This window comes from Populus trichocarpa, chromosome 3, assembly GCF_000002775.5.
Source record: "Populus trichocarpa isolate Nisqually-1 chromosome 3, P.trichocarpa_v4.1, whole genome shotgun sequence".
Taxonomy (NCBI): domain Eukaryota; kingdom Viridiplantae; phylum Streptophyta; class Magnoliopsida; order Malpighiales; family Salicaceae; genus Populus; species Populus trichocarpa.
The window spans coordinates 19,165,211-19,176,457 of record NC_037287.2 but is presented as its reverse complement, the minus strand read 5'-3'; the positions used below and the strand labels follow the sequence as shown (position 1 = coordinate 19,176,457).

Below are 11,247 nucleotides of genomic sequence, written 5' to 3'. Positions count from 1 at the left end.
GAAACATAATTTACACCTAAGTTTTTTAAAAACAAAACGCTTTTCAATGTTTTTTTCAATTTTGATGTTTTTATTTTTAACAAACAATGATAAAATAATTATAAAAATAATTATAAAAAAAACTAAAACAATAAAAGTAAAATATTATGCGAATAGATAATGTTTTGCCTCGTAATATACTGTGATTGCCTGAGTTGTTTTAATTATTATTTTTTATTTTTAGTTAGTATTAGCTTTTGCATAACGGTAAAACACAGAAAGTAAAATTTGGCTGGAGTGAATTTAAACCCAAAAATTCACACTCCCCTCGCCTCTGTTAGCTCTTTATAGATTCCTGTACCAGCCACAGCCAGCACGCTCTGGTTCTCTCTAGGGTTTCCTCCTAGCAACGCTGTCGTTTTTGCATCTCTCCCCCATAATTCGTCGACAATGAAGCTCACCGTCAAGACTCTGAAAGGCAGCCATTTCGAAATTAAGGTTCATCCCACCGACACTGTAAGTAATTAAACCTAACTTAATTATAATTATAACTATAATTAATACCACAAGTTTTTTTTAGTGATTTTAATCATAAAATATGTGAAGATTATGGGTGTCAAGAAGAATATTGAAGATGCGCAAGGAAAAGACAATTACCCATGTGGACAACAATTGTTGATTCATAATGGGAAAGTATTGAAAGATGAGACTACTTTAGCTGATAACAAGGTTACTGAAGATGGTTTTCTTGTTGTCATGCTTAGCAAGGTAATACTTTGCTACTTCTTTTGTTTTGTTTTTGTTTAGTCATTAATTCATTAGTTCTATGTTGTGGTTTTTAAGTTTAATTAATTATTTTGGTAGTGCTTTTAATGTTTTCCTATATTTATGTTTGTGTTGCTGATTTTGATGAGGCGAATTTATTCGGGGAATGTATTACACGTTTCGGGATTTTTCGTGTGAAATTTGAGTATTTTTTCTGTGTTGTAGTGTGTGAGATAATGTCTTTGATTGCTAGTGTATTGTGATTGTTTTCATGAACTATAAATTTGGGTGAAGACTCTTATATGAAGCTGAGAAATTTTGTGATTTCTTTTTGAATAAATATGGTGGAAAATTAATAACTACCATTAATGGATCTCTTGATATATCCCAATTATCGGTTTTGGTAGCTTTTGGTTTCAACTGTTTTACTAATTAGGCAACTTGAAGTTCAAGCTTTTTTATCCAATCATGTTACAAAAGAAAAATTATATCTTTGGATGTTTGCCTGTAATTGATGGATAGGTAATGATGGTTAGATGAAAACTTGAAATCGAATTTGTCTAATTATTACAACATTTAACTAGTATTAACTACTACTACTACTACTAACCACTTTAAGAGTGCCCTAAGGGCACCTAATAGCATTTTCCAATTAATCTATCATTAGAAGCTGCATGAAGCGTTTGCAAGCACATTAGCTTGTGTTTATCAGTATTTGTCGTCAGCATCTTTTTTAATATTTGTTTTATTCACGAACTGCCTGCGCTATTGTGGAATTTATGATTTAATGCTTCATTTGGTTGCTTGAACCTTAACATGTTCTTCCATCTATATGCTATATACAGAGTAAAACAGGCACAGCTGGTACTTCATCCACCCAGGTATTTTCACCCTTTGTTTTCTACTTTTCTTCTGGTATATCTTGCTCTTGTATTTATTTCTATTCTTTTTTATAAGCCTTTTTCCTTCTATTATGTACTTCAGCCTGTTTCTACTCCACCTACCACCACACCAACTTCAATTTCGACTCCCGCACCTGATGCTCAAGCATTGTGAGTTTAATTATACCACAAATATCTTCAGTGCTTAAATATTCTGGAATAACTGAATTCATCTTTCTTATATATTAAATATTTCACTGCAGGGACTCAAAGAGTGCATCTGCTTCTGACTCAGCAACAGCCAAGTATGCTCTATCTCTAGTTGCACTATGCATATTTTGGTTATTTTAAGACAATAGGGCTGCAATACGTATCTGTAAATGCATAATATTGATATAGCATGTAAAACTTAGTTCTCGATGATGCTACTGGTTTATATGTTTTGTTTCGAGGAAGAATCTTTATACTCTGTCGTAGAAGTTCAGCAACAACCTCAAATGATTTTGTTGCTTATAATGCATATCTCCTTTCTATTCTTTCTACTCAAGCCACATTTGAAACATTTATGAGATCTCAAAATTATATAGCAAGAAACTTGAAGATAGAATTTGGTTTATTGGGATATCTAAGAGGATTCAAGTTATTTTAAGACAATTATGTCCTCAACTTTTAACCAGAGTTGGAAACTTCTTTTGATATTAAGTTACAAATTTACTCTTTGCTATTAGGGATTACATTGGTCATTGTTCCATATAACCATACATGTTGTAATGAGGATTGTCAGCCATCCAATTGATTCGAACTGCTTATTTTGGATTGTTTCCATCACTTGTTAATGTGAGATGTCCTGAATATAAGAAGCTAAAGTGCATTTAAAGCATCATCCTAGGCACATGCAATTTTCTATAAAAGACAGATTAGATATTGTAGAGGGCATGTCTATTTATTTTTAATGTTGGGTAAAATAGAGAGATCAGTTTGGTAACTTGTAGCTAGTTTGAGCTTTGCCTCCTTTAGTTCTTGGATAATGCGTTCAAGGAGAGAGCATATCAGTCAATACCAAAATTGATTTGAGTGGTCCGATGCATGTTCTCCCCCTTACACCTGGAATAGCAGTCTGCATGTCTGACACTTTAAGGAAATCTTCTTCTGACAATTTCACAGAGGACACCTTTTCTCTTTATTTCTTAGTATAGCCATTAGCATTTCCTAAAAAGAAAAGGCTGGTTTCTTGTCTTTTAATATTGACACCTAAATATTACTATGTGCATGTTGTAAGTGCATGATCCACATCAGTTTGATGTAATTCTTGCTTTGCATTTTGTGTAGTAAGTGTGGGCTAACTATCTGAGATCTTGTTGAGGGCATTTTATAAAATCTACTTTGTTAATAAATCTGTAACCCGTAATTCACAGCTTTAGTTCTTGACTATTAATGGTGATAATACCATGTCTGCAGTGCACAGAGTGATACTTATGGTCAAGCTGCTTCCAATTTAGTTGCTGGTAGTAATTTGGAGCAGACTCTTCAGCAAATAATGGATATGGGAGGTGGAACCTGGGATAAAGAAACAGTTACTCGTGCACTTCGAGCTGCCTATAATAACCCGGAGCGGGCAGTGGATTACTTGTACTCGGTAAGTCTAAATTTAGTGTGTAGCCTGTTACAGTCTTTGCTTAGAATTAGCACTGAAACCAGTGTTCTGTCTTCAGGGCATTCCAGAAACAGCGGAAGTCGCTGTCCCAGTGGCTAGGTTTCCTGCAGATCAGGCTACTGAAACAGGTGCAGCTCCAGCTGCCCCTGCACCTGCATTTGGAGCACCTAATTCATCTCCATTGAATATGTTTCCTGAGGTTAAACTTCAGATTTTAGAAGGTTTTCATTATGTATTAACTGTATAGTGTTTGCTGGTGTTATTGATTTGGAACTTGTCCAGCAGACAATTTCTGGTGGTGGAGGTGGTGCTGGTGGCGGACTTGGCTCTCTTGATTTCCTTAGAAACAATCAACAAGTATGGTTGGATTTTAAATGCAATGCATTTTAATGCTAAACTCATTGGTATTCACAATTCATGTCAATCTTTCATGGCATTGGATTTAGAAATAGGGTAATAAATTGTGTGAGAGAATCATGAATAAAGGCAGGAAATATTTAGGTATGATTGTATAACTAAACCTTAACAATTTTGGTTGACTTGCTTAGATGGTTTTGGGGTGGGTGCTAAATTTTCATTTAATGCCATTGCCAAATTAACCTTTGATAAGACATGATTTAGGATTTCTAATGGTTATCAAGTTGATATATGTCATTTAATGCCAAGCGCCAAATAACAATTGATATTGTTTGATATAGGATTTGCAGTGATTATCAATTTCATACATGATATCAAATAATTTCATTTTTTCTATCTTTCTTGCATTTTAGTTTCAAGCATTGCGTTCAATGGTTCAAGCAAATCCACAAATCTTGCAGGTGCTTTTCATTTCTTTATTTATTATTTTTCTATATCAACATTTGTTGTCTTGAGGTTTAATCAGCTACTTCTGTTACAGCCCATGCTTCAGGAGCTTGGGAAGCAAAACCCCCAGCTTTTGAGAATTATTCAAGAGCATCATGCAGAGTTTCTTCAGTTAATAAATGAACCTCTTGATGGTTCTGAAGGGTGAGTATCTTTATTGGTGTATTTAGTGGAATCTCAAAAAAATTCAAAGCAAGTTTCCCGGTTCATTGAAAGATGAAGGGATCTAGCAGATGTTGGTCAATTTCATCACAAGTGTGGGTAGTTATTGATGTACTTCATATTTGTTACGCATAAATCTTTTCCATAATTTCTATGATAGAAATGGCGATGGTGGTGAACATTTGAAAAATGATGGTTTCATGCTATACGAAACCACTTAATCCATAAAAGAGGGCCGGGGGGTGGGGGAGTTGTCTGATATGGAAAGCACCCACACCCTCCTTACATTCGTGTGATGCTGGTTTAATTGGGATTAAATCTGGCAGGCCCCAGGATGTGGGGCTTGATATACTGTCAGTTTTGAGCTGTAACTTCTTGTCTATTTTTTAACTGCAAATTTATTTAATATTACTGTATGGTGAAGTATTCTAAATTAAGCAAGTCTTTAGTTTTATATGGGCTCTAAGGCACCATGTACAAGCTTAAGTTAAGCTGGTGTGCTAGAATAATTACTGAACGCTTTAGTTAAGCTGGCGTGCTAGAATAATTACTGAGCTCAAACATGTTGGAATTTAGCTGGCATGAGCCTGAAATGAGTGAGCTTTTGGCTTTTCTTGGTTTTGATATTCAAAAACCTTAAAAATAGGTTGTCATTAATTATAATAAAAAATTAGTTTTCCCAATGCCTATGCGGTCTATTGGCATATGCCTTGGTGGAAAATGCATGCCTTGGGTTTGAGACCAACCATGTGTTGGGTCCTAGGATTGGCCTGAGAAGTCATTTAATAGTGGTTTTTTTTTATATATAAGATATGCTGTCTGCAGAAAAATAGATTATTTATCCACCCTGATCGTTGATGTCACAATATGGTATAATCTGTTCTTCTCAGGGATATATTTGATCAGCCTGACCAAGATATGCCCCATGCAATCAATGTGACCCCAGCTGAACAAGAAGCTATTGAACGGGTATGCCTATATCATTTCATTTATTCTGTCTTGGGATTTTCTTCTTCTTTGTTATTCTTTGAAACATTGCTCCTGTTTTTCTCCTTTCACCTGTTATAGCTCGAGGCAATGGGTTTTGATAGAGCCCTTGTCATAGAAGCATTCTTGGCTTGTGATCGCAATGAGCAACTGGCAGCCAACTATCTATTGGAAAATGCTGGAGATTTTGAAGATTGAGTTTTGATTTTCTGTAAGGGTGGTCTGTGTCCGTGTCCTTGTGAGAATCTTTAGTGTGGTAGTGTTTGGTATACTCTGTAGTTTCTAACTATGAATCTTGAAAATTCATTTTTGATAATGGGTTTTTGAATGGCGTTTGTTTGATAAGCTGCCTTCAATTCTCCCTTCGTCTCTTTAACTCTCTAATGTCATGGCTTCGGAATGGCAGCTGAAATATGACAGCCAATGGAGATCACATCTAAATTCTTCCCTGTGTATCTCTCTTTTCTGAAGTGAGCTCTATTCCGAGCACTATAAAATTACTCGCACATTGCTGCCAATGTTCTGTTGCTGCTGCTGTTGCCATTTTGGAAAACGTCAGGGAACAAAGTTAGTTGTGTTGAGAGCTATGGAATTTAATAATAATGAGTATTCAAAAAGACCAGTACCTCTACTCTCGACTCCATTTCCTTGTTCCGAGAAGGTGAAACATAACAGTTCTGTGTTCCTTTCTCTTTCAAATTCAAAGAAAGTACGACTTATTTAACTTCTCCTAAATCCCTGCTCCTTCATTATTAATTAATTAATTAAGTATAAAGCAAAAAAGACGAGGGGAAAACAGGTTTATCGACACCCATTAGCACAGTTTTTTTTTTCCATGTATTTTGATAAAAAAAAAAATTTAGAAAATCCTTGTACATGTTGATGGGTTTGGTGATTTTAATTTTATATTTTTTTGAATTGAATTTTATAATTTGTTTTATTTTACTTTTTATGAGGTTATCGTAGCCTTAAAAAAAAGTCAATATTGGATTGACGTTTAATTTTACGATCGTTTATTTTTGTTACCATATAGTTAAATAAAAAATATTTTAGAAAAAAAACAAGTTATTAATCCTAATGGAATTCATTACCTGGTTTGATGGTTTGACGTGATAATCCAGGTTACCCGATTCACGGGTTTGACAGATTTACCCATCAAACCTGATGTGTTATTTCTTTTAGTTTTTTATCCTTTAATTTTAATAATTATTTTTTTATTTATTTCACTCTTCATATTAAATTTGTTGGGAATCAGAATTCATGGTTTAATTTCATTTATTTTCTATAAAGTTATCACAATCTTATATAAATATTTTTTTAAGGTTGTTGCTTAATTTTATAAATATTTATTTTTATTATAAAATTAAAAAAAAATAATCTACAAAAACAATAAAATTATTAAACTCAAGTTGAAGTTCATGATCCAGATCAAAAGTGACCAAAATTAATTAAATCTGATATTATTTTAATATTAAAAAAAATATATCTCAATTTTTTTAAAAGTTATGACATTTATACGACCATCTAAGCTGAGTTTATTTTAGATCAACTGAAATTCAAACTGGACAAAAAAAAAAAACCAAGTTAGTAGGTAAGCTCTTGATTGAATTTGACAATACTGTCAAAAAAAATCTCATTGCTCTTTTTTTAAGTTTCAAAATATATAGTCTGACCACAGCAGAGGCAAGCTCTTTGCTATTGAGGCCAGGGAGAGTCAGATGAAACCAGATTTCAGCAACCACAGGTTTTTAATATATAGAAAGCACGTTTTACATGGTCATAGAAAGTACAATTTATGGAATTCTCTGTTGAAAGACAAGCCAGAAGTTGCCTAAATATACACCAATTTGGGACATTCATTAATATTTATATCACCAAGGAGACTCAGAACTCCCTCTCTGGGAACAGAATAGGAGCGACCAGTGACCAGGTGTAGAGACCTGCAGTTGCCCACCCAGTCAAGATACGTACCCATACAGAGGGCCACCCCACATCTACCAGCTTTCCACTCTCCCCAATGGAGGTTGACCATCCAGTCAAAAGCATTGCAGAGTACATGCTTGCAAGAGAGAAGATGATGTGGAAGAAGGAATAAGAATAAGTGACTGGCTTACAGGCCTTCTCCTTTTCTTCTTGTTCGTTTGCCTTGTTGTCCAATGGAAGCAAAGGTTTATCAGCACCTAATCCACAAGCAAAAGGTCAGATTCCATTAAAAAATTGTCATATCAGAGGGACACGAGAAGCAAAAACAAATTCTTATGAAAGCACATTTAACATAGTCCTAACAGATGAGGGGGGGGAAAGAACATGTAGAAAAGTAGGTACTCTTAAATGAAACATATGGACGAAGTTTTGGAATTTTTCATGGTGCAGAAACATTTTTATTCAAAAGAATTTCTGCACAAGTTCTTGGGATATCATATGAAAACTCATATAAAAAGTCTGAAATGTTTGCTAAAGATATACCTGCACGGGGTGAACTTGGTGGTGAGAGCAGGGCGGTAGAGGATCCAGCACGGACAGCAGAGTAGACTACTGACAGAACAGTTGTAAGCAGACCAATGGAAAGAGTGCCGGTAGAAACAGCTTTTGAATGCCTGTGAAGACCATTGCATTCATATTCCCTTGGTTCGCTGGCAAGTCCACTGTAGCATAGGTACATGCAGTACAAGGATATAACTGAAGCAGGCAAAACACTGCCATTTACCTGTGTTCCATGAAAATGACAGCCTATGAGACAGCAAATCAAAAGTTCTAATACCAGGTAAGAAGCAAGTACAGCTATGCACACTAGGCATCATGAAAACAACATAACAAACCATGATAGATATTATCAAATCTGCAAAGAGAACAACCATGAGCACCCTCTTGGAGAGCACATTACAGGTTTTTCTTTGCAAAAGAACATGCAACATGAGCACAGCACAGAAGTTTCCTCATTCCTGAGGACCATGAGGAATTAATTTGCATCCATGAAATGATTAAAAGTCCCAACTTGTATATCATCATTCGTGGAAGACAATAGGTCCCTTGATACAGAGACAAATATCAGATAAATCTTGCATTCTTCTAAGAGTTCAGTACTCCAAAGCTTATTAACACATCGTAGAGGGATACCAAACAAAAATGGACCATTTAGTAAACCATCCTATCAGCATAATAGGTTTATATAACTTAGAACTCCTAAAAGCTTGAAATTGCATGACATTGGTCATGGGATCACTGGTCCAAATCTGTGATATGTGCGCGTGCGCGCGCAACTATCACAGATAAACATTGACAGGGTTGGGGCATACATGTTCACTGCAATCCTTGATAAGCCTTTCTTTTATAATTGAAAGTATTATTCTCCTTATAACCAATTTTGTAGGCTCAGCCTTTTCTAATCAAATTTGAATACAGCATATATAAACAAACTTATTTTGGAATCAAGCACATCTCTCTTACAATGTATCAGTTTTGAAAGCACATGTGAGAAAGTAAGAAAATGAATGGTCATAATGGTTGGATTTATTGGAACACAGAGAATTAAAACTTACCGCAGGGTGCAGTGCAACAATAGCAAAAACAAACGCGAAAATCAGGGTCATAACGATAAAGAAGGTGTTTAGTCCACAATCCTGTCCAGATGGAGTGAACCAATGAAAGAGAAGTCCCGAGAAGGCAAATGTTCCCACGTAACAAACAAGCGACACAACAAATAGAGCAACATACCTATACAAATAAAATTGCAAAATAAGAATCAGTTAATCTGGTCATGGAATGGGAAAAAAGACGGCTAAAAGAAATGAAAGAAAAGGCAAAACTAACCAGAACTTTTCATCATATCCAACCCATTTGTCATTCCATCCATGAACGAAATCCAACAAAAGCACAACTTGAACAAGAAGAAACAATCCTGAGCCAAATTTGGATATTGACTCTGCAAATAAAAAAATCTAAGTTATCAGCTAGTGTCAAACTACAAAAAGTGTTTCACAGAGAAAGACATAGGAAGATCAGAAGCAGACAATCAATCTCTCATGGCATGTCATCAGTCAGCACGTACTAAGAATTTCAGATTGAGCATTGCCTTAGTAAACATCATATCAATAACACAAGTTAATATCTATCAATGACCCTCATCAGAATTTGATAAGTAATGCAATCCAACTAACTGATACAGTGTATAGTATATTTAACTCCTGAAGTAAGATCATTTCAATCATTCCTACTCAAACAGGCTAATACTGTTGTGTTCAAAGCAGTAGGTCATTGACCTGCCCATATATCGTACTTTCTATCACTACATAAAGAGAACCCCTTTTCCTATTTGCATTCAATATCAAGCGTACTCAACTCTCAACACATCCTCACCAAATTGCACAACAAACCGATCAACAACTCATAACAATCTAAAACATTCCAAAACAACAAAACTACCAAACAAAATCACAATTCAGCACACAACCAGAGTCCAATGAGCCAGTCACAAAACCAATTTACCATAAAAGCTGACGATCTCATTCGGAAGGAAAAACATAAGGATCACCAAAATACACCAACAAACAACTTTAGCCATCCATCCACCATGATGCAAACTATCACGCGGATCCTTCTGATTTTTCACACCAACCATCATAGTCGCCAGTATAGTAAAAAACATAAAATTCCCCAAACTAACACGCAAAACCGCGTCCGTCTCGAACCATTCTCTATCCGGCGTCTTATGAAAATGATTAATCCCTAACATCCACAACCAACAAAAATTATAATCATCATCATTAAAATTGGTGGAAATTCTTCGGCGAAATTAAAAGGGCTTGCTTACAAGGGAGTTTTTCCATAAGAGGGGCCGCAACTTCACGCAGAATCCAAGAAACGATTAAAGACAAAGCAAAGAGACCGCAGTAGGCGATCCTGGCGGATCGTCTGCTAATTCCAGATACCACAGTCGTACATGCATGACACGCACAAGTAGCGCAGCACGACGCCAGGCAAGAAGCTGCCCACATCTTGTTTTTCAACAATCTAAACAAAATAAATAAAGAAAAAATCAAAACTTGATCGAAAAAACCATAACCCTGATCGGAGAAGGAGAAATTAGATGGTGGGTACCTGAGAGAATTGGAGGCAGAGGGTCTGATTACAAGAGGGGAAAAGGATGAGTTTGTTCTTTGTTTACTCAGTCAAGAAAGATTGGTGCTTTTTGGTCTCTAGACTCTCTACGGTGTGGTTTCCTGCTTTTCCTGGAAGGTTCGTTGATGCTTGCCGTTGGATTATGCGGGTGGGACCTGTCTTTGTGGAGGGTAAGGATCAGGGCACAGTGGTTGTTTTATCTAGAAAATCATTGAGCTAATTACGCCGGATTTCAAGTTAAATTAAAAAAATTATTCGGTGTAACCCCGTTGATCAATTGTTTTTTTATTATTATTTAATTGATGCAATTAAATTCGGTTTAAACTTAATTAAATTAATATTAATTTTTTAAAATAAAAATGTATCATTTTAATATAAAAAATAAAAACAGTTTTTAATGAAAATAATTAATTTATTTTCTTTCTCGGTTCCAGATTTGACAACTCTGAATTAGAGAAGCGTGCATGGTTTTTTTTTTTATCATTTTTATTTCATGCACTATAGAGATTCTTTATTTTTATAGACCAATGATCTACTTAATTTGATTGTTTATTTTAGATGTTGGGACGTTGAGAAATATAATATAATATTATTTTTTTTTACTTGGATATTCTCGTATCCTTATTCTTTTAAAGGTTAAGACTAGTTCTATTTAAAGTTTGTGACTTCTTCTCTATAAATATATTTTCTAAATCAAACTGAAATATAATAAAATTTGAAAATAAGTAAAGTTTTTGGATCAAAAAAGAATAAAAACATTGATTATTACAATTTAAATATGTTAAACTTATAACTACCATAATAACTTGCCTACTTTTATCTTTATGATTTTCTTCA

At 34.8% G+C, this 11,247-nt stretch overlaps 2 protein-coding genes across 2 annotated transcripts; one reads left to right on the top strand and one right to left on the bottom strand.

Annotated features, from left to right (window-relative positions):
• Positions 1-224: 224 nt before the first annotated feature.
• Positions 225-5,637, top strand: LOC7462834 (ubiquitin receptor RAD23b). Its single transcript, XM_006385885.3, has 12 exons — positions 225-495; positions 586-747; positions 1,590-1,625; positions 1,729-1,796; positions 1,889-1,930; positions 3,084-3,261; positions 3,338-3,478; positions 3,565-3,636; positions 4,050-4,097; positions 4,178-4,287; positions 5,196-5,274; positions 5,374-5,637. The coding sequence occupies exons 1-12, from the start codon at positions 430-432 to the stop codon at positions 5,488-5,490; spliced, it is 1,119 nt and encodes a 372-aa protein (XP_006385947.1). The 5' UTR covers positions 225-429; the 3' UTR covers positions 5,491-5,637.
• A 1,384-nt stretch (positions 5,638-7,021) lies between these two features.
• On the bottom strand, positions 7,022-10,558 carry LOC7461332 (uncharacterized). The gene is made up of 7 exons (XM_002304803.4): positions 10,390-10,558; positions 10,103-10,302; positions 9,778-10,017; positions 9,103-9,214; positions 8,832-9,006; positions 7,759-7,999; positions 7,022-7,472 (listed from the first exon to the last, which is right to left on the bottom strand). The coding sequence occupies exons 2-7, from the start codon at positions 10,284-10,286 to the stop codon at positions 7,177-7,179; spliced, it is 1,248 nt and encodes a 415-aa protein (XP_002304839.3). The 5' UTR covers positions 10,287-10,302; positions 10,390-10,558; the 3' UTR covers positions 7,022-7,176.
• Positions 10,559-11,247: the final 689 nt, after the last annotated feature.

What these genes read in the sequence shown, in the direction of transcription:
- LOC7462834 (XM_006385885.3), top strand. Translation starts at nt 430, where the DNA reads ATGAAGCTCACCGTCAAGACTCTGAAAGGCAGCCATTTCGAAATTAAG. An exon ending in CTGGTACTTCATCCACCCAG is followed by an intron (nt 1,626 to 1,728) that starts GTATTTTCACCC and finishes TATGTACTTCAG; the next exon opens with CCTGTTTCTACTCCACCTAC. An exon ending in CAAATCCACAAATCTTGCAG is followed by an intron (nt 4,098 to 4,177) that starts GTGCTTTTCATT and finishes CTTCTGTTACAG; the next exon opens with CCCATGCTTCAGGAGCTTGG.
- LOC7461332 (XM_002304803.4), bottom strand. Translation starts at nt 10,286, where the DNA reads ATGTGGGCAGCTTCTTGCCTGGCGTCGTGCTGCGCTACTTGTGCGTGT. An exon ending in TCTTATGGAAAAACTCCCTT is followed by an intron (nt 10,018 to 10,102) that starts GTAAGCAAGCCC and finishes TGTGGATGTTAG; the next exon opens with GGATTAATCATTTTCATAAG. An exon ending in TGAGATCGTCAGCTTTTATG is followed by an intron (nt 9,215 to 9,777) that starts GTAAATTGGTTT and finishes TTTTATTTGCAG; the next exon opens with AGTCAATATCCAAATTTGGC.